The 23,555-nt window shown below is 39.8% G+C and overlaps 1 protein-coding gene across 4 annotated transcripts in view; it reads left to right on the forward strand.

Moving 5' to 3' along the window:
* Window positions 1-23,555, forward strand: part of EFEMP1 (EGF containing fibulin extracellular matrix protein 1) — a 66,731-nt gene that overhangs the window by 26,178 nt on the left and 16,998 nt on the right. For 2 of the 4 annotated variants that reach the window (XM_002709858.5, XM_008254384.4), the window contains exons 5-6: window positions 19,147-19,269; window positions 22,920-23,039. In XM_002709858.5, the coding sequence (XP_002709904.1) occupies window positions 19,147-19,269; window positions 22,920-23,039 (243 nt within the window). The remainder of the gene's footprint in view (window positions 1-19,146; window positions 19,270-22,919; window positions 23,040-23,555) is intronic. The other 2 variants (XM_017340758.3, XM_017340759.3) reach the window with 1 other exon arrangement.

Genomic DNA, 23,555 nt, shown 5'->3' on the forward strand with positions numbered 1-23,555 from the left:
CACATTAACGAAGAACTGAATCTGAAGTGGAGCAGTTGGGACTTCAACCAGTGCTCTGATGTGGGATGCTGGCATCATAGGCAAGTTGGTAGCTTATCCTACTGGGCTACCATATTGGCCCTACTTCAGGAAGTCTTCACTCTGTTTTTTCCCTGGAAGACATACTCACAGCTAGCTTGCAAAGCTTAAAGCAGTGGGCTTGTCCATTTACTAACCTATTAAAGTTTCCATTACAACACACTTCATAAACAATGGTGTACTTGTACTTGTCCTTCTCAAGGGTAAGAATCTGCTAGAGTTGATATGTTAGTTGTCCAGATTTACTTTTTTATTTTATATTGAATTTGGGAATAATAAGATGGAGGAAAATTAACAGTGCTTAGTTACAATTGTGGAGATGGCATAGCCTATAGCTGGATCCCTAAACTTAAGTTTTGAAATTATTCAACAAGCCTGACACATAGTTAAGTGCTGAGAATACAAAGATGAAAGCTTATAGGCCCTGCCGTGAAAGAACTCACTTTCTGTGAGGAATCAGACAAAACAGCCCTCAGTCCCAGGAAATTGTGGGAACTGATCTTTAGAGATTAGGGGAAGAGGGGAGAGAGAAAAAATGTTCCAGGCATTGGAAGAAGCATTTGCTAAGGTCATGAGTTGAAGACAGAAGAGGGGAGCTTCTTCATATATGACTTCTGTGTGCTGTACATGAGAGTAGATAGGAGTCAAATCATGCAGATCCTTGCACGTCATGTTAAACTTTGGCTTTCAAGTGAGTATCTGGCTTAGCAGTTAAGTCTCCTTTTAGGACATTCACACTCCACATCAGAACACCTGGGCTCAGTTCCTGGTTCCAGATCTTGATGCTAATTTCCTACTAATGCAGACCCAAAGAGAAGATGCCTCAAGTAGTTGGGTTCCTGCTTCCCAAGTGGGAAACCAGAACCGGGTTCCTGGCTCCCAGCTTCAGCTGCTGGCCATGCTAGGCATTTGGGGAGTAACTAGTGAGAGGGAGCTCGCTCACTCGCTCGCTCTCTCTCTTTCTCTGTGTTGCTGCCTCTTAGGGAGAAAAAAAAGTTTGAGTTTCATGTTGAAGATGGTGGGAAATGATGTAATCAGCTTTCCTTTCCGAGTGAACGATGCCCTCTACGGATCTGAAATCTACTTGGGCAAATCCAAATGAAGCCATACTCCGCCCACAAAAGAATTCAATGCATGAAAAATGTTGTTTGCTTTTTAAATTTATTTCTGAATTCTAATATTTAACCTAGTTAGATAATTGTATTGTAACTTAATTGGGATTGGTTTTATTCATTTAGAATAGTGTAACAAAAGCAAATTAATCATTAATTTCTTCCTAAAAATAGCACAGTCTAATTGTAGACTTAAATGTTATTAATTTTTATTTCTTTTATTTGAAAAGCAGAGAGGTCTCCTTTCCATTGGATACTCCCTAAATGCCTACAACAGGAGGATTGGGCCAAGCCAAAGCCAGGAGCCAAGAACTCAGTCTGAGTCTCCCTTACGTGTGGTAGGGACCCAACTGCTTACGTCATCACCTGCTACATCTCAGAGTATGCATAAGCAGGAAGCTGGACTCAAACCCAGGCACTTGTATATGGGATACATGTATCCCAAGTGGCATCTTGATACTATGCCAAATGCCTGAGCCTAAGCTTGGATTTTTATCAAGCCTAATGTGGTGGTGAATTTTTTTATATTTGACAGGTAGAGTTATAGACAGTGAGAGAGAGAGAGACAGAGAGAAAGGTCTTCCTTCTGTTGGTTTGCTCCCCAAGTGGCCACTATGGCCAGCGCTGCACCGATCTGAAGCCAGGAGCCAGGTGCTTCCTCCTGGTCTCCTATGCGGGTGCAGGGGCCTAAGCACCTGGGCCATCCTCCTCTGCCCTCCTGGACCACAGCAGAGAGCTGGGTTGGAAGAGGAGCAACCGGGACTAGAACCCAGTGCCCATATGGGATGCCAGCACTGCAGGTGGAGGATTAACCAAGTGAGCCACAGCGCCGGCCCAAAAATATCTTTTTCTAAAAGATTTATTTATTATTATTTGAAAGTCAGAGTTACAGAGAGAGGGGAAGGAAGGGAGGCGGGAAGGAGGGAGAGAGGAGGGAGGTGGGAGAGGGGGAGAAAGAAAGAGAAGGAGAGAGGGAGAGAGAAAGAGGGGAAAGGAGAGAGAGAAGGAAAGAGAGAGAAATAGAGAGATCTTCCTTCCAGTGGTTCAGCCCCCAAATGGCCACAATTTCTGGGGCTGTGCCATACTAATCCAAGAGTCCAAAGCTTATTCCAGGCCTCCCACATGGGTGCAGGGGCCCAAGGACTTGGGACTTCCTCCACTGCTTTCCCAGGTGCATTGGGAGGGAATTGGATCAGAAAGTGGAGCAGCCTGGTCTTGAACAGGCACCCAAATGAGATACAGGCATTGCAGGCAGTGGCTTAACCCCCTATGCCACAATGCCGGCCCTGAGAAAATATGTTAACTCAAGGAAAAGCTGCAGAAATCAAATAAGACTTCAAAATTCATTCAGAATTTAGTTGTGTTATTTCAAGTGACTCATAATTTTTCTCCAGATGGAATATAACTAATATTTAAAGGATTTTTACTATCTAAGATTTGTTCCAGTTTAGAGTTTGTACTAAAACTTACAGGACACTGGTTTGAAAATAAAATTTTAACTCAGCCTTTGCAGAAGCTACACATTCACCTTATTTGGCAAACCACCCCCTAATCTTGTAAAAAGATTGTTATAGTGACTGTGTGATTGTGTAACTACCATGGAAGCATCACTATTATTTTGTTTTGCTACTCTGTAGCAGTGCTAGAATTTGTACATCAAATTTAATGGAGTCCTCAATTGCTACCTTCAATGAGTTGAGGTTATAAAATTATAAAGGCCACGGATGTCTGCCTAGGCCTGTTCAGCTGCTGGTTTCCTAATGGACAATGCGAAATTCTGGGGCTCAGAGCAAAACTTGTTTAGGAACCTCAGCCATACAAGGTGCCATGAGCCACTCCTTCATCCCTCAGGTGGCTTTAGTTAAGCATGAGGTGGGGAGCAGCCATTGAAGGCCTCACAAAGTCAGCTGACTCTCCAAGGATAGCAAGTTTGCTGCTACTTCTCTTTCATAACAAGGTCAGTTAGTCAATCTGCTTGCTATGCTGATCTTGCATTGGCCAAAGGAGCCTGGAGAGCAGGGCTGGGGGAAGCATAAAGAAGGGATGGGCATTGTGGTGCAGTGGGTTAGGCTGCCACTTGGGGTGCCCTCATCCTATATTGGAACAAGTCCTGCCTCTTCTACCTGTTGAGCTTTCTGCTAATTCTCCTGGGAGGCAGAGATTGACAGCCCAAAAGCTTGAGTCCTTGGTATCCACTGGATAGAGTTCCTTGGTCCTGGCTCTGGCCTAGCTCTTGAGGGTATTTGGGGAATGAACTGGCACATGGTAGATATCTCTGCCTTTTAAATGAATAAATAAATCTTTGTATAAGAGGGTAGATGGGAAATGGACCTTGAAAAAGACTGTCCTGGTAAGGCAAACAGGTTTGAGGTAGGCACGCAAAGGCAAACAAGTGGCGCAGCAGTGTTGCACATGACAGCAGGCAGTCTGGCTGATGTGGAGGATCACTAGGGAAGCAGCGACATGGAGTCCAAAGAAGAGGGCATTTTTCACGTGAAACCACCTGTTATATTGCAATGAAGTTTCAGAGCAATCACACAGGACCATCTGCATTTTATTACCATCTGTGTGTGCTGTCACAGGCTGGTCTTAGAGCCCTGGGAGACTGACAGCAGCCAGCCTCACTAGGGAGGTAAAAAGGCAGGGCAGCTCAGCCAGTTTCCCTAAGGGGGCTCTGGGGATGCCCTGTGCTGAGCCAGGGAAGCAGAATGCACAAACCATTATCCAAAAAGCAGTGCCCAGGGCCTTCAGACCAGTAGGAGGCAGTCCTTGCAACACATCAGAAGTGGCAGCTGCAGAGCTGTCCAGTTTAAAGAATGGTCTGAAGAACCACTGCAAAATGGAACATTTCGGTAGGAAGGAGTCAGATACGCTGGCTAGAGACAGGTAGGATAGGAAAGCAGCAGAGGAAGTCAGCTAAGCCACATGCTGATTTTTCACCTTCCCCTGTAGCACGTGCTTTTCCTCACGCTTTAAATTCTTTCATTTTTCTTGTTAATTCTGTTACATCCTTAATATGAGAACAAGAGACAATCATACATATATATACTTTACCTACAGCTATAATGAAAGTGTTTGGAGGAGCTCAATTGATATTTAAAGAAACTAAAATTAACTTTCCAAAAGTCTTTCTAATATGCCATGAATTTACTGTATTACTAGCACAGCATTTGATAAAAGAAAGACTGGGGGGTCAGAGAAAGGGCATTGGGGGGCACAGCTGGTTAAGCTGCCACTTGGGATGCCCGCATCTCACATTGGAGTGCTGCTTTGAACTGGAGTCCTGTTCCTCTGCTTACAATCTGGCTCCATGCTAATGTATCCTTTGGGGCAGTAGATGATGACATGAGTGCTATAGTCCTTGCCACACATGTGCAAGGCCCAGATGGAGTTCTGGGCTCCTGGCTACAGCCTGTTCCAGCTCCAGCTGTTGTGGCATTTGGTGAGTGAACCAGCAGATGGAAGATTCTATTTTTTTTTTTTTTTGGACAGGCAGAGTTAGACAGTGAGAGAGAGAGAGAGAGAGAAAGGTCTTCCTTCTGTTGGTTTAGCCCCCCCCCAAATGACCGCTATGGCCAGTGCGCTGCACCAATCCGAAGCCAGGAGCCAGGTGCTTCCTCCTGGTCTCCCATGCGAGTGCAGGGCCCAAGCACCTGGGCCATCCTCCACTGTCTTCCTGGGCCACAGCAGAGAGCTGGACTGGAAGAGGAGCAGCCGGGACAGAATCCGGCGCCCCAACTGGGACTAGAACCCGGGGTGCCGATGCCGCAGACAGAGGATTAGCCTAGTGAGCCACGGCGCCGGCCAAGATTCATTCTCTCTCTCTCTCTCTCTCTCTCTCTCTATATATATATATACACAAACACACACACACACATATATATTTCTCTCTCTCTTTCTCTGCCTTTCAAGTAGATGAAAATAAGATAAATACATTTTTTTAAAAGTCTGGTTCCAAATCACAGTAAATGAATCCTGTATCAAGTACAGGTGGTAGAGGTCACCATTCTAGTTTGTGGAGATGCCTTGAGCCTTCTCATTTTGTCTTGAAGTCTAGCTCTGAACCTTGCCCTTAGGAACAAATGACCAGAAATCCTTGTCTTGGATTTATAGGCAGTTATTTTGATGACATTTGAAAATATTTCCCACTTATTCTCTTGTTCTGATTTATAATTGCATTACTTCCATGAAAGATGGTGACCATAATGTCCTAGGCAATACAGTAAATAATGAGTAGAGTTACACATGGGTTATTACTAAAGTTCTGATAAAAGCTGTGCTCGTTTAGTAGTCTTCATAAACTTTGAAACGCATTGTTGTGAAATGTCCTGCAGCTATCAACAAGCAATCCTTTCCTATCAAAAAATATGAAGTACAAAAGATCCCAGATTCATTTTGTTTTGCCAGATCCCTTTTGTTTGAATGTTTGCAATTACCCTAATGAGAAATAACTTTAAGAAAGAAAGGCTGGTTTTGTCTGTTGCTGTATCCATTCATCTGGAGTATGTCAAAGGAAGGGAAGGACACACAGTGCTGTGTTCCTCCTTACTAGATTTTGGTCATGATGGACCATATTCAAAACCTGACACTAAGCAAGGAAATGAAGACAGGATGTCTAATTATATGCAGGTACATAGAAAACTACATTAAAACTGTGGCTTTCTGCGGTTCTCTTTCATCTGTTTACAACAAAAGTACCACCCTGATCCACGACCAACTTATAGTCTTTTCACATTGTTAAGTACAATTTACTGAGCACTTGGCTATGGACCAGGTACCATTTGGGGGACATATAATTGCAGGTAATCTCACAACATTGTGAAATTGGTATTATCCCTACTTGATAGATTCAGTGTTGAGGCTTGGAAAGATTAAATAACTTACCAGGACACATAACTAAAATGTGAGGTTATTTGGATTTAACTTAGATTTGACTCTAAAAATCATAATCTTACCCACTCTCCTGTCTCAATCATATTTCTGTCAGTGAGCTACATAAGAAAAAATTTTATTCCATAGGCCTCAGACTTTCTGAAAAGATCAACAGGTCCCCCCCTTAAACTCTAAATCTTGGTAAAATAAATTATATATAAACGTTTAATTCTTGGTATCAATAAGGCTAGCAAGAAAGATAAAATCTTAAGTAAAACAATTAGACCCTAAGAATACTAATGGTGAGAGAATATCATGATTCCCCTAATTCTGAAAATCATAAAAAGAGATCTGTAATTGAAGATGCCTGACAGGGAGCCTCCTTATACTCACCTGGCAGTCTCCAGTCATCCACAGTAACCACACCTGTGCCTGAAGCCAAGGTTTTCATTTAAAGGTTTCCATAAACAAATTAGTACATTTCTTTAGAAAAAATAAGCCCAGACTAATTTTTTAATTAACAATATAAATTGATCAATTTTTCAATTTTCTTCCAAAAAGAAAAGTTGTACTATGATTGACTCCATGGATGTGCTGCACTTGGTAACTGTTTTAAGTATATATAACATATCTAAGAATGTGATGGGGTTTTTCATCTGTATTCATTCATGCCAAGAAATTCAAACTCTAACTTAGTTTGGCATCTACCTTTAACACATCAACTTCATAACTGGCATGGGTCCATTTGCCTTTGTTCTCTACTGAAATAGAAACCATGAACAGAGCATGTTTCCCCATGAGGTTTTTTTTTCCCCCGAGTTTACACTGCCAAACAGACATTAAGCTTCTCAAAATTCCTGACAAGTGTGTAACTTTACAGGTATACAGTAGTGCATTTGAACATTGAAGAGAACTTCTATTCATCCCACTATGCAAACAGAGCCATTTGATCTCATCCAGAAAGATGAATCCATTCTTAGACTCTCCTTTGATCCTACATGTTGGAGAGAGGGAGAAGTCACTGCTGAATAATGAAATACGAGGGAAGAAGAAATAGAGACCTATGACTAGGGACCCCAAAGAGCAAGAACATGTTATTCAGATTTCTAGTTAAAGAGACAAGAAGAGATCAGAGCTATAAAATGGAGGCTTTCAAAACAGCATTAAGGAACACATGGAAGTAACCATTATTTCAGATTCCTAAAACTGAAAGAGACCTCAGAGAATACAAAGTCCAAACTTATTTTCCCCCACAAAGGAAATGTAAAATAAAATACACCAGCCTAGGTTAAAAGTACAAAGACTACTTTCTCGGTGCTAGCTTTGAAAAGTCTTTAGAATTCACTCAAAAGGTCAGTAGTCTTCCTGAACAGTGTTTTCTTTTGTCTCCTATGACCTTTCACCACACCTTGAATGAATACTGAGGGGTGATTTCAATACTGTAGTTTCTCTACACTGAAACAAGTTTATGCAGAAGTAGAGAAGGGTAAATCCTACAGCCTACATCAACACAATTTATCAGTAAGTTACTCAAATATGCATATACTGCCTGTATAATCTGGAGGAAAACTTGACTGTAGCGTTAATTTGGTGCAAAATCAAGGAATTAAATATCAGTTTTATGGTATATGGAAGATTTGGGCACAAGCACGTAGTTATTCTCATGTAACATTTTGATCATTGAATAATTTGATTATTTAACATGATAAAGACTGTGGAGTTTTCCTCCCTGAGAAATCCCTAAGACAGAACAAAGATTTCTTAACAGCTTCCCTACTCAAGGAAGAGGGAAGGAATGATTAGCCACTTAAGATTTATTCTTGCTATACTTCATCATCAAGCCAGTTTTTCAGATGTTAGTGGATAAATTATAAATCTATAAAAGTTAACCTCACCACTATACTATATATGTGTGCATGTTCTCTATGTGTCAAGTGAGAGAAAATACAGACATTTCAATCTTATTGAATCCCCACAATTTTCTATATATTTATTTTTTATTATCAAACTTAGAAAAAAGTTGATTTACAGTACAGTGAACATTGAACACCCAATGTCCAGATTTAAAAATCATCAACACTGCTGTGTTTACATGCAGGCCCTTAACATATTTAAACCCAGATGATTAACCAAATTCTCCACCCATTGCTAGGATCCACATTACACTATTTGCACATTTTCAGTGATAGAAATTCATTATCTTCTAATACATTAAAACATCACACATTTTTTTTTCTTGGAGTGAACTACAGTCTACCTTCCTTGAATTCCTAGCCACTTGTTCTAGTTTGCCTTTTGTAAGAATGGGGTCCAGATCATTTTCTTCTCCAAGCAGCCTTTTACATTACTAAAATCCACTCTCACACTATCTCAAATACAGATCTCATTTGCATTTTCTTCTCTGCTGAGCCCAAGGGAAAAGATAAGTATGATGTGTGCAGGCAGGGAGGGACTATAGGTCTTCCTATGGACTGGCATTTTTTCCTACTAATTTCAACATGTAATATTTCAATTTTCATTCAGTTTGACATTCTCAAATTTTATTATGTTATTTAAACCATGGGTCAAAATGTTGCCCTCTTTTCTAAAAGAAGAGTTTTTTTAGTTTTATAGCTGTTTTCACTATCGTTGTTTCTCTTATTTCATTATTGTTAAAGAGCATAAATCTGTATGCAATTCTTTGATATTTATTTTGACTTACCTTAAGGTTAGCATAGAGCCATTTTCTTTTAATGTTCCCTCAATATCTAAAAAGGTTTATATATTCTGTATATGTTGATTAGTTCAAAGTTTTAATTTATAATTTTTTAAAATTTATTTAAAAGAGAGAAAAAGATCCCCATCCACTGATTTATTCCATAAATGCTGTAATGTCCATTACTGGGCCAGGGTTAAGCCAAAAGCTGAGAATTCAGTATGGGTCTCCCATGTGGGTAAGGAACCCAAGTACTTGAGATATCATCTACTGTTTTCCAGAGGGCACATTAGCATGAAGCAAGCCAAGATTTGGACCAAGGCCAATATGGAATACAGGCATCCTAAGTGGCCACTTAAATGCTGCACCAAATGCCTACCTAGTCCAAAGTTTTTAATCATATTATTTATATTTTCTGTTCACTTCTGAAAATGAATGCTTACTCTTTCAGTTGCTGGGAGAGGTGTGTTAAAAATCTTATGTTTGTCTATTTTTCCTTTGGTTTTATCTATTTCTGCTTTATACTGAGGCTATGTGATTAAATACATTTAAATATAGAATTTCTGCATTTTCCTGATGAACTGAAACATTTATTATTATGTAGTATTTCTATTCTCTATTAATCTTTCTCCCTTAACCTCAATTTTGTCTAATACTAAAATTACAATATCCATTCAAACAGTTGCCTTCCATTTGTCCAGAACCTTTTATTTCCTCTTCTTTCCAATGTTGCCTTCTCTCTAAATTAATGGAGTATTTCCTATGATTCCATTTTCCCCTCCATTAGCTTTGTAGTTTTATCTTCTTTTATGCTCCTTTAGTGTTCTCCCTACAGACTACCTGAATGTATTTCCATGACTTATAAAAACCTAAAAAAGAAATTTTAATTCTTATTAGACAGTGCAAGGGCCTTAAAATACTTAAAATCCATTTTAGCCTCTTGCCAACCTATATGCTATTATTCACATGAATTTTATTTCAAATACTTTATAAATCTTTAAATACTTTACTTTTACTATTTTATAATCCATATTCATTAAAATTTACCCACATATTTATTCTTCTCATTGCTCTTCATTGTGCTGAAATTTTGAATGGAAAAGAAAAAAGAATTCAGAACTTCATCATATCACTCTTCTCCATTTAGAATTCAGAAAACAAAAATGGGGAAACATTGTGGAAAAATATTTTAAGTAAGGGATTGGCATTTGGCCTAGCAGTTAAATTGCCATTTGGGTTGCCTGCATCCCATATCAAAGTACCTGGGTGTGAGTCTCAGTTCTGCTTCCAATTCCAGCTTCCTGCTAATTTTCATCCTGAGAGGCAGCAGTAATGGTTTAAGTAGTTGGATCTATGCTACTCATGTGGGAGACCTAGACTGAATTCCCAGATGGCAGCTTTAGCCTGACCCAGACCCAGATACTGGAGCATTTGAGTGGTGAGCCACCAGATGGGAACTCTGCTTGTCTGTTTCTCCTCTTTTTCTCCCTCCCTCTCAAGTAAATTAAATTTTTAAAACAACAGAAATATTGTAGTAAGATGTAATGAAATGGGCAGGAAAATACACACAGGAATGTAACATGCTTTGAAAGCAAGAAGCACAAAGATGCACTTTATTGAAAAAGCTCTGGGCAGTTAATGAGTTGGAGAAATATTGCTAAGTTACACTCACAAAATGGAGTAGTATATCTCAATTTGGTGGGCACAAAAGCTGCTTATTGTTGAATGAACAACAAGTATAATATAATTGGTTTCATATAATTAAGAGGTCGCCAAGCCATGCTTGTTATAATTGGCATTTCCATAGCCAGGGGCTTATGCACCCTCAAGTGATGATTAGCCCAAAGGAGTAAGCCAGGAATGTGTGTGCTTTGAGCAAAGGAGACTGACTAATCTGGCTGTAAAGGCCTCAGGGAGGGAGGCCAAGAATCAAATCATAGGGCTCAGGCAGGGCATGATGGACTCAGCTGAATGTAGTTAGTCTGAATTCAGTTTACCACTCTTCAGGGTTTGATCTGGGGAGCCAGGGAAGTGCAGGATGGGGGGAAAGTGAAGTGAAGTACTGGGGAACCAGGAAAACAACTGAAATGTCATTGCAAAGGCGTTCCACAATAGCATGGAATCATAATTCCTCCAAAGGCCCCAGGCTATTTAGAATGGGCTTGAACCTACACACAGAAGTTCTTTACTCTTAGACTGAACTTGAACCATCTGGAGCAAAGACTGATACAGTCATACAGTCAAAGATTGATAATTGGAATGGATAAAGAAAGTGTGGGATGTATACACAATGGAATACTACTCAACTATAAAACAGAATGAAATTCTGCCATTTGCATCAAAATGGATGTATCTGGAGGAAATGAGCAAAATAAGCCAGACAGAAAGACAGATACTGCATGTTCTTCCTTGTACATGGGGGCTAAATTTTAAAAATTGATATCCTCAAATGCCAACAAATGCCAAAGTCATTTGCCCCCAAACATTAAAAATAGATAATTTAAGAAGAAAAAAAAGAGTTTATCTGGGTATCACACATTCACAGAAGTGCAGAAAATACTTCTTGACAATTAACAATCACCTGTCAGTAGAAAATAAATCCTTAAGATTTTGAAAGAAACCGGCCCACTTTGCCAGGATACAAAAAGAGTTGAAGAATGAGAATTAAAGCCTTTGTCTCTTTGCTGGGTCTTCTGTTTCAGCCCATGACTGATTGGTTCCTTTGGTTTGCGTGTAGTGCTTATGAGTCACAGATGGATCATTCATATGCACCAGCAGGTTTTCTTCCCCAAGTTCATGAACTTTATGTCTAACCACACCTAACCATCTTGCAAATGAACACTCTGATCTGCACAGGAAACTAGGTGAGAAGGGATTCATTTGCAATGCAAATCCATCAGCATCGCTCCAAAATCAACCTCCAACTATATGTAGCATGATTTTTCCATATGGGAATAAAACATTGCAAAGTTCTGACAACACAGTGCAATGCCAATGACTTCCAGGACACTTGATTTCACTACTTTCTGAAACAAAGAAAGGAACTATCATGGACGCTGATATTTGTTGATTTTGGTGATATTTTTGTTTATCATTTAAAGCACACTAAATTATTAACAATCTGTTTTGCCAGAACTGATAAGAATCTAGAACTATAAATCTACTGCTGGCTATCGATGAAGACAGTTCTCTTTTGTTACTTAATATCAGTATTTATTTTCTCTGCTAGAACTGCTTAGCTTGGGTGAATTCTAGCTGATAATTTCAGAAGGGTGAAAAGCTAACTAGAACTGGGCTTTTGGCCCAGATAAATCTGATTCCAGTACTATGAAGGAAGCAGCAAGGGAACCAGAAAGTCTTTGACAAAAATTGTTGATAATTGGCTAAAGACTGAAGAGGGAAACAGAAAACTTGGAGTGCTGTGAATGTTATTTTAAGCCGAAGAAAGATGCAAGAGAAAAATCAAGTTGTTGTAAATTAACAATCCTCTCTTTAATGCTAAGAAAAATTGAAAATATGTGCAACTATTGTAAAAACCTGTTATCCTAACTCCTAGGCAGTAAGTCCTTATGATGACCTATACGGAAGTATCAACGTGGAAATCTTTGTTTTAAATCTTTGCTCTGTGTGATCTTGGGCAAGTCAGCTCATCGAGTCTACATTTCAGGGACATTCTCCTTCCTTATCTGTAAATTGTGAATGATGTGATCACATATTCCAGAGATATTATCAGAGCCTTTGTAAATCTGTGTTCCTAATCAAATAATAGATCTATTCATGTTGCTAAACATTGATCTGCTTTCATACCAATTAATTGAAGGATTTTAACCAATTTGTGTGTGAAGCTATATATTAAATACTTTCTTCTTACTCAGATTTCGATCCAAGTAATGTGATATCTTGATTTCTCAGATTCTAATTATCAATAGCCATGCTTGGGTGAGGCAGTAGTAAAACAACAGTACCCTCAGCTCGATGCTGTTAGTTCCTACCTTCCAGGATTATACTGAAAAACAATATGAATACTTCCAATTACCACAGATCTTCACACAGTGAGTCCTTTTATCAAAAAAGTTCCATCGACACCATGGCCTAGATCGCATACATAGGCAGTGACAAAAGCAAAATAAGTCCAGTCCTCCCCGTCCTATTTCAGTGCATCCTTATCACTAATTGACCTGACTCATGCAAAAGTAGTTCTGAATTTTTTCTTAAATTGAAAGCAAGCACCAATTAGAAAAGTCAAAATGGTACTCAAGAGCATTCAAGGTGCAGATAATTTTTGTCCATGAAAACACACTGAAGTGACTCCATGTCGTGGTAAGTTATCAAATTATGGAAAGAACATTACAGAGATTAAAATGTTGCATAAGAGAGAGAAAGCAGCATGAGTCAGGGGTTTGGGGAAATGTGAGTCAGACTGAAGGGAAGGAGCCAAAAACAGAGAATGAGGGCCTAAGCACTTAACAGACAGCACAGAGATGTGCATATCATTGCCTCCATCAGTTCTGAGAGAAAAGTCCATTATGTGCTTCCATAGACTTGAGGTCAGCATGATAAAGAGGTGAGAAGTGAGAACTGAGCAAAGATTAGACTGGATTATTTAAAGCAATTTACACTGCCAATGTCAGCAAAAGAGGGACCTGCAATAGTATAAATCACTAGGAGGGAGAGCACGGCCACATTTTTGAAAAATGAGGGAATCACCAAATATTGCCATTAGCTATTCTTTCTATTAGAATGGAGAAATGTGTTGTGATATTTTAGGAAGCACATTCTATTATTTTGTTCTTTGGTGATGTTAACATTAGGCTGTGACCACAGTGTTCAGAGCTGCTCGCTCTAGTTTTCAATCCAAACTCTCTAATCCCACCTTTAAGGCCCTGCGTGTTGCTCGTGATTTGAACCACCACTCTATGAGCACCTCCAATCTTACATTGCAGCACGCTCTTCACACACAGGCCCTCCATCCTTGCTGACTTCATCTGCCTGTCACCCTTCTCTTGCAAGCTGCTTTTGTCTTGTATCGTGTATTCTAATGCGACTGCCTCCTGCCTAGAAACAGCCTCTTTTCCTGAAAATCCATATATCTCACCTTCTTCAAAATGCAGCTCAGAACCCACCTCCTCTGGCAAGCCCTCCATGGCCACCCACCTCCCATGCTGCTTTATTCCCCATAGCTTCTTGACTCTGCACTCAACAACTTTAATCATTTTCCACTACTGACCTTGTGCTGCTGTGTTTTCTCAGATCTTGCCATGACTCTGCCTATATGTTTCTAGTCCCTGTGATAAAACAGTAAACCTATTTTCCTTAAACTCCAGGCACCTCTCTCAGCAAAGAGTAATGATTTATTCACCTATTTACTGAGCAAATATTTACTGAAAGCCCACCATGTTTCACACACATAGGCACCGGTAATGCAGAAAAGACTACCACATAGACCCCACCCTCATAGAGCTTAAGTCCAAGGACCAGAGAATATGTTAACTGCCTGCTGAACAAATTACAAAGAATTAACAACAACAACAGACTTCTTTCACTGGAGTTTTTTGCCCTAGATTATCGGGAAAATCATAGTTGGCCTGAGTAGTGTTTTCCTTACAAGTAAAGCATTGTTTTTGCCAGTGCAGAAGTCTCCCACCTCAATGCATGAAACTGATTTTTCTTTTACATGATGAAGGTTTACCTGATGAGGCAGGAGGAGTTGGGGTTGCATAAATACTCCTGGGGTGAGCCAGGATTTCTGGAGCATCCACACAGGGATGGGCATTCTGGTTTGAGTGTCTGATGTGGCTGTGATTTCCACTTGGCACTGAACTTTCTGACATCTAAAATGAATAGAAATGCATACAAGTAGAAACAAACATGAAACAGTTTAACAATGTACAAGTGATTTTATGTGACTTTGTATATATGTGTAAATAAGCAACAAGAGTCTCAAAGTATAATTTTTAAAATAATAAAATTGTATTATGCAAATAAATGTACATAATAATTGAAGATAATTCAAAGAAATGCAGCCTATCTATAGCCTTCATTGTTTTTTTTTTTTTTCGAGTTTTTTATTTTTTTTTATTTTTATTTTTTTTTATCTTTTATTTAATGAATATAAATTTCCAAAGTACGTCTCATGGGTTACAATGGCTTTCCCCCCCATACCGTCCCTCCCACCCACCACCCTCCCCTTTCCCACTCCCTCTCCCCTTCCATTCACATCAAGATTCATTTTCGATTATCTTAGTATACAGATAGCCTTCATTGTTATAATCTGTTAAAAGCAATTAAGAGGAGAAATATCCTAAACTATAGTCACAATAGCCACAAGTGGAAGTGTGCTTAATAGCTGCTTCCTGGTCACAGAAATTATTTGTTTAATGAGTTTATGAATACAGGTAAGTAGAAAGTATAATTACCAGTTGATCCTAGATGAAGCTAGTACTGTTGCAGCCTTGTTTGTTTTTTAGATAAACAAAGGAAAAGAATATAGTAGCCATGCAGAAGAGAGTATTTTATTGGGCTTTTTGTTTGTTTTTACTAAATTACTTAAACTCAGTTAATATTTTTATTTAATAATCCATCTCAGAAGGTAAGCAGATCTGGTTTTTAAGAAAGTACAGCATGGGTTTTCATATAAAACCTATTTAATATAGGCAGGAATTTGCCTTGTGGGTAGGATGCTAATTAAGACACCCATGTCCCAAATGCAAATTACTAGATTCAAAACCTGGCTCTGGCTCTTGACTTCAGCTTCCTGCTAATGCAGACCCTAAGAGGACAGATCAAGTAATTCTGTTTCTACCACCCATGCGGATGATCAGGATTAAGTTAAAGTCTCCTGGCTTCAGCCTGGCTCAGCCCCAGCTGTTTGTGGGCATTTGGGGAATGAACCAATGGATAAAAGATCCCTTTCTCTGTCTTTATCAAATAAAAAAATAATTTTTAACAAAACTATTTAATGACATATTAGTTCCACTAGAAAGATTGGCTTGTTTATCAAAGAGCCTTAGAAATTAACAAGAAAGTAGGAAGGAAATTGTAGGACATCAGGAATGTGATGGGTGGAGGCAGTTTGCAAAGAGATGTCTCAGAAAGAAAAGACTCAGTCACTGCTGAGGCCTCCCTTAGAAAATGCAGCGTCCTTGATCTTCTGCCAGGATGTACTAGGGAAACTTGCCACATCTGAATCTAACATTGCCGTATCTCTCAGGGCTGTTATCACTGCAAATGCTGGCAAAAGTTCTTGACATAAAACAATAGGAATTCGGCTGTCATTTCTGCATTAGCGAGTCAGAAAGCTCTGAAGAAACCCCAGTAGAAAGGTTTTCGTCAAGTGCATGTGAAAAAATGAGGAAAGACACAAAAAAAGCAGATTGCTTCAAAGCAAGATTATTGCACCATTGTATTTAAGTAGTACCTAAAAAGGACAATTTATAATCATTGACTTGAAAATAATGAGAGCAATAATGGTAATAATAAATTAAAAAAAAAAAAACCTTAGCCCAAACTTTAAAACAAAGCTCTAAGGCTTATGTAAATAGATGTTTTTATAGGTTATTATCCATTAGACAGCTGTACATCATTCAAATATTTTTCATCATCCCTCCCTCTTTCTTAAGGGTAGAATCTCAATTTCCACACCCATCTAAGTGAAGCCAGTATCTGAGGATAACCCTCTTACAAACTGAGCTTCCTACATTGGAAACTTGTGTAATGTAAGTACAGTAATTCTCCCTGAAAATAAAGAAAAATGAAAGGCAAACAACACCAGGGTCCTTTAAAGGAAAGCCAGAAATTGAGAAAATTCTAATTATACTGATGGAACTTTTTTTTATTTTTTATTAAAAAATTTTTTTTTTATTTAACAGGCAGAGTTAGACAGTGAGAGAGAGACAGACAGACAGAAAGGTCTTCCTTCCATTGGTTCACCCCCAAAATGGTCACGACGGCCAGCGCTGCACCAATCCGAAGCCAGGAGCCAGGTGCTTCTTCCTAGTCTGCCGTGAGGGTGCAGGGGCCCAAGCACTTGGGCCATCCTCCACTGCCTTCCCAGGCCACAGCAGAGAGCTGGTCTGGAAGAGGAGCAACTGGGACTAGAACCTGGTGCCCGTATGGGATGCTGGTGCTGCAGGTGGAGGATTAACCAAGTGAGCCACAGCGCTGGCCCCAGATCATTTTTTTTTTTTTAATTGAATCTTGGGCCTCTGTTTCTTCCAAAGCACCACCTTGGATATATCACAATAATTATTTAAGAGACCCTAGTCTGTCTCAGTTTTTATGCAAAATTTGTCATACAAACTACAAGTTTTATGATTTTTTAAAATTTTATGATATTTGATTTATTTGAAAAGTAAGACAGAGTTCCCATATGCTAGTTCACTCCCCAATGCTCACAACAGATAGAGCTGGGCCGGGGCCAAAGCCGGAAGCCAGGATCATAATCTAGTTCTACCAAGTGGGCAGCAGGAACTGAATTACTTAAGGTATCACCACTGTCCCCAGGGTCTGCACTGGCAGGAAGCTGGAATCAGAAGCAAGTCAGGAAGGGGACCCAGACAATCCAGAGTGGGACACGGTCACATTAACCACTAAAATGAACACCTACTCCCTAGTCTTGTGAATTTTTTAATGAATTCAGTCTTCATTTGTTGGAAGAATGCCAAAATTGTGTAATCTTTCATTTGTCCTATTTAATTTCACAATATGAAGGATTTCAATGAATGCAAAGGTGATATAAGTGTGGAAAAATTTAATTTCACTTGTAAATTACTATAAATGTGAATGTACATACACAAATTCATATCACATTTTGGTCTCAACCAAAGAAGTTACTTGTAACTTTTTTATTTTGTTTTAAATTGGCTTTTCCTACTTTTCTAGAACTGAAAGCTGCCAATTCCTTAAGGCACATTTTGTAAACTATTCCCAGAAGCAAAATGCTTTGGGAAAATGTGTCTTTTAAACTACACCAGCTGGTTCCTTACCACATGGCTCTCTCTCTTCCTCTCTGTCTCCTGACCTCTGTCTCTGTCTCTCTTACACTCTCCTTCTCTCTCTTTTTTCTTCTTTGCCCCTTCCCTCTGGCCTTTCAGGTTTCCCCCAATAAACTCTTTCCCTTAAAAAATAAAATAAATAAAATAAAGTACACCAGCTCTCTCTCCTGAAAGAATATGATCACATTGAATCTTTTGCATTTCGAATGTACAATGTAAGATTTATACAAATATGTTACCTTATCATTTAAGAAAACAGGAAATATAGAATGTTAAAGGTTTAATAAACCTAGGTATTGAGAATAGTTTTAAATTTATCAATAGAAATTATCCCAAATGCAATATGTTGGGTGGAAAACTAGTATTATACAACATAAATTTTAAAATACATAAAACAATATTGTATATTCTAATGGGTGCATCCCTGTATAATAGAAATGTAAAACATTGCAGGAAAGGATCAGTACCTAAGAGAATGAGGTATGACAGTGGAGGGAGGTATTATCTGTGTCTGAAATGCTTTTATTAACAAAGTGAATTGAGAGAAGCAAGGCAAAAGGTCAGCATTTGTCCAACCTGAGTGGTATACATTGATCTCTATGAAATTGTTTTCTGAACCCTAAAATCATTTGTATTTTAAACATTGCCACTGTAACAATGCTACATAGAAAGGTTTTAAGAGTAAAGAGATACGGGGCCCGGCGCTGTGGTATAGCAGGTAAAGCCGCTGCCTGCAGCGCCAGTTCAGGTCCTGGTTCTTCACTTCTGATCCAGCTTTCTACAATTGCCTGGGAAAGCAGTAGAAGATGGCCCAGGTCCTTGGGCCCCTGCACCCATGTGGGAGGCCTGGAGGAAGCTCCTGGGTCCTGGCTTCACATCAGCTCAGTTCCAGCCATAGCCATTTGGGAAGAGAACCAGTGGATTGAAGACTTTTCTCTCTATCTCCAACTCTGCCTTTCAAATAAGTAAATAATTTTTTTAAAAAAGGAGTAAAGGGATAGGGCTGACACTGTGGCATAGTGGGTAATATGGGTGCCACTTCATGTCCTGGCTGCTCCACTTCCGATCCAGCTGTCTGCTGGGAAAGCATTAGTAGATGACCCAAGTCCTTGGGCCCCTGCATCCATGTGCAGGAAGAAGATCCTGGCTCCTGGCTTCAGACTGGCACAGCTCTGGCCGTTGCAGCCATCCGGGGAGTGTACCAGCAGATGAAAGACCTCTCTCTCCCTTTCTTTCTCTGCCTCTGCCCCTCTGTAACTCTACCTTTCAAATAAATAAATCTTTAAAAAAAGAGTAAAGGAAAAAATACAGTTTAAGAAATGTATAATGGCAAAATGGAGGAACTACTGACATCTTCACAACTGACTCATCTTTTTGTGTTGCATGTCCTTAACAGACATAGATGAGTGTGCCACAGGCACACACAACTGCAGGGCAGACCAAGTGTGCGTCAACATCCGGGGCTCCTTTGCCTGTCAGTGCCCTCCAGGGTATCAGAAGCGAGGAGAGCAGTGTGTAGGTAAGTGCCACAGCTGGGTGAGCAAAGACCTGTCTCTAGCATGTGAATTGCTTAAGCTTTGGGCATTCAAATCATAGCACTTACCTCTTTTAAGAATGCGAACTTACTCATTCATTGACTACCAATCTCTTTTCTACATCAACAAGAACGAAGCAACTGTAAGAGTTGAACTATTCTGAATATAAAAGTGTTGGTTACATGTCAGACCAAAAGCAGAAATCTGGAGTGTGAATGAGAAAATAATTGAGGCCATAACACCAACACACTGGGGACATGGGCTTCATTCACTATCACAGAGCATAGCATAGCATGTAAGGCAATAGTGAGGTTCAAATTCCAGCTCCAGTTAACTCATTTTGAGGACCTGGGCAAATTTCTTAAATTCTGAGTGTCTCATCTTACTCATTTGTCTTTGAAAATAGTGCTAGTCTCCACCTTAGGAGTTCACATGTGAAGCAGCAAATGGCCCTGGCCATATGGCTATGGGCTGTCGTCAGCAGTGAGTTAGTAGAAAAATACCAAAGGCTCTTGATGTTGCAGAGCTATGTAGGATACAAGGAGCACGTTCTTGACTTGAAGGTCTGAGAGTGTGAGCACCCTGAGGGCAGGGACATGGCTGGTTAGAGTCACTGCTGTCTCCCCAGGCCCAGAAGAGTGCTCAGTACATGGTGGGTGAATAACTGGAAGAACAATTTGCCAGCGTGAGAAGATCAACTGGCAAACAGTGGAATAGAAGCAGCATTCTGCGCTCAATCATGGGGCCCAGCACTAGGCATGAAGCTCAGCAATGGACTCCCCTGGCCATTTAGGTCCATACCACAGAGCCCTGAAGAGACCTTGTTTTCTTTTAGGACCAGGAGATTAGGAGCAGGGCGAGGCAGCTAGCATCAGTTTTTGTCTCAGAATATGAGCAGCTGCCGTGAGGCTGTCAGCACTGAGCTCCTTTGGGCCTGGCCCAGTTCTGCCTCTCATGGGCTATGCCCTGATGCTGCTGGTGGTGTCCAGCCTCCGAGGGAGGGGTTCAGGCTCTGCAGTGATTGAAGCCCTGATTGAGCAGGAAAATACGCAGAAGATTCCACCAACAGCAACCTTTTACAACTGTGTTAGGAAAATAAACATTTGAAGACATGAGAAGCAAGCAAAAAAGGACTAACCCAACCTACTGTCAGGTGCACCAAAGAGAAAGGAACGTATGGTCACAGTACTCCATGATGAAGAAGGGGGAACCTACTTAAACTCGGAGAGAATCCTGTGTCCTCCTTGCTGCTCCCTTCACTCACAGAAGCAAGTGCCCATTCCTCAACACAGAATAAAATATCCCCCTCAATCTGACCCTCACTCAGCTCTGTTACATCAACACGTTTCCCTCCTAAAAATATTACAGTCCAGCCTCACTCACCAATTACAGTTCCCACATACATCATGCAGCATTATACTTCAGTGCCTGTGTAGACAAGTTCTTGCCAGCAACAAGAACGTTCCTTCCTAGAAAACTCCTATTCTATCAAATCCTAGCTCAGGGTCACCACCCATGGGAAGCCTTCCAAGATCTGCCCAAATATAAGTAGTTGCTCCTTCCTCATCAAATTATACGGAAGGATCCTTTCTGTAAATTTCCAATCTGTTGCAGACCAGTTCTTCTGTAATACAATAAATATGGTGTGTACTGTCAAATCAGCCTCTAATTATTCACTAGAGACTGGCCCAAGTAGTTCATGAACCAGCAGCAGTGAGCAGGCCACACTTTGAGTAGCACAGTACTCCCTCTGGGTCTTGTACACTTTTCTTTTGTTGATATTTTCATTCCCTAGAGCAATTATGCCTATGTTCCATACTGGGTGGAGCAGAATTTTGTATATTTAATATCAATGAAAAGGTGCATGCCTAACATAATGCTAGCAAATAACAGTGGCTTAATGTCTGTTTACTGACTGGGAAGACATGAATCGTTTGTTCATCAGGTATTCACTGGGAATTGACTGTGTGCCAGGCACTGCTGTGGATAATGGGCTATCCTAATGCACAAACAAAATCCTGATGATCATGAAGTTATTAGGAAGTGCCATTTATACAAGTTACCTAGCAGTGCTGGCACCTGGCTATCATACTGGGACCTAGGAAGCACTGTGCTGAAATCGCTCTTAATTACCATTCAATTTCCTTTCAATCAAATAATGTTTATTGAGCACCTGCTATGCCAAACCCCATTCTATGTGTTAAGCATATAGCAATGAGCAGACAAAAAACAAACAAAAAACCCTCTTCCTCTACCTCAAGGGAAGAAGGCAGATCTTATCTGTAGTGAGAAAGATAGACAAAAGGCAAATAAACACAGAAGACAATGTCAAGTAATGTCAAGGGCCACAAGGAAATCTAAAGCAGGACAAAGGAATACATAAAGGAAAAAAAAAAAAAAAGCCCATATGGGTGGGAGGGTAGTCTCCTGAATGAGGTAAGGGGGGAAGCCATGTGACCATCCTTCTTATCATTTATTTTAATATTCAGGTTAAAGCAAATATTCTTTACAGTTTGCTTATAATAGCTTCCATTTATCTTTATCTGCTGTGTACCAGGAACTTGGCCTACATTATGTCATGTCATCTCCCAATAGTTCCAATATACTGTTGTTTTATTACTTAGGGAAGAGGAAAGGGACACAGGGAAGTCAAGACCAGATAAGTAATTGCCAGAACAAAGACTCAGATTCAGCTTACCCTGACATCACTTGAGCATATTGCCTCCCACACTTTTAGTTATTTAAAGTACCCAAAGAGCCCAGAACAAAGTTTAGCTTTGTTTGTTTTATCATAAGGCAGTGTCACTATATAGTGTTACACTGTGCGTGCACAATTGTTGTTTGAATTACACATGCCATGTTGGAGTTGTCACAAAGTGTAGAGTCATGAAATGATGACATTTTATTATACTTTTAAGATGCTAGTCCTACTCTGCAAGTCCTCAGTTGAGCATTTTATAGCTGGAAATATTTATATGAGAAGGATACAAACTAGAACACGTCATCAAAGTGTCAGAAGGGCACTCTCAAGAGGTAACTTGCTGAGCATCCGATTCCTTCCACAGTGTTTTTTCATTTGATTCTCACAAAAAGTCCTAAGATACACATGGCAAGTCTTACTGTCACATTTTGCAGAGGGAAAAAATGAGATACTGAACTGAATATTTAAGTGACTCAGCCAAAGTCACCAGCTGAGCACAGCCCACAGTGCCTTTCTCTTAGTTTTGCACTGCATTGCTCAATTCTTTGGCCATTCTTTTCTACTTCTTTCATTCTAAATAAGTTTTTGGCTCCCCAGACTAACATTCTCATATGTATTTGAGATAGTCTTAATGATTCTTCTTTTTTTTAAGTCTCAGCCCACCCTGGTAGTTATATTTATCCCTGAATGGGGCAAGTGATCAGTCCTCTTACTAAACATCCAGAATGTGGACTAAAGTATATTTAAAACATATATACTCTAATTTTCAAGGAAAAGAGAAGAACAGAAAGAGGAATAATTATTTTTAAAATGAGGTCTTTCCTGGAAGGATTTTTTTCAGATAATGCTACACTTAGAACTTGAATGCAAAGAATTATGATAAATCAATAATTTGGTTCTCTTGTGTGTGTGTGTGTTTGCCTGATAATCTAGACATAGATGAGTGCACTGTGCCTCCATATTGCCACCAAAGATGTGTGAACACTCCAGGCTCATTTTATTGCCAGTGCAGTCCTGGATTTCAGTTGGCCGCAAATAACTACACCTGTGTAGGTAAGCCGTTGGGGAACCAATATCCTGGCTGATTTTTGTCTTCAGAAAACAGAAACCCCATGCCACAGTGTAGTATTTCCAGTTTCCGTGTTCTTGAGTGAACTAGTTTCCATCAACTTCCCCCAAAACAATCATGAAGTTGAAAAGATTATAACTAATCTGTTTCTTAAAACACAGCTAGCTATGTAAATGGAAAGCTCTATAAATGGAAAACATTTTAAATGTTGCTTCTAGTTCTCCTCTATGGGTGCGTCCAGAAAAACCTTCTAAACTACAGATCAATTGATATACACCAATTAGTCAACAGTGTGTGCTATAAATGCTGAAGGTGCCAAAGGGGTTACTGAAAGTTCAAGTACATAAACTTTCCACTGAAAGCACATCTGATTTTTACATGCTGCTTCTCCTCTTTTAGAATGCAATGTCACGGCACACAATTATAAGATTGGCATGACATGGAAAGAATCTAGTGCAAGAAAAATGCCTTTTCCCAATATTTCAGTGCCTCAGAGCATT

The sequence above is a fragment of the Oryctolagus cuniculus genome, chromosome 2 (assembly GCF_964237555.1).
Source record: "Oryctolagus cuniculus chromosome 2, mOryCun1.1, whole genome shotgun sequence".
Classification (NCBI taxonomy): domain Eukaryota; kingdom Metazoa; phylum Chordata; class Mammalia; order Lagomorpha; family Leporidae; genus Oryctolagus; species Oryctolagus cuniculus.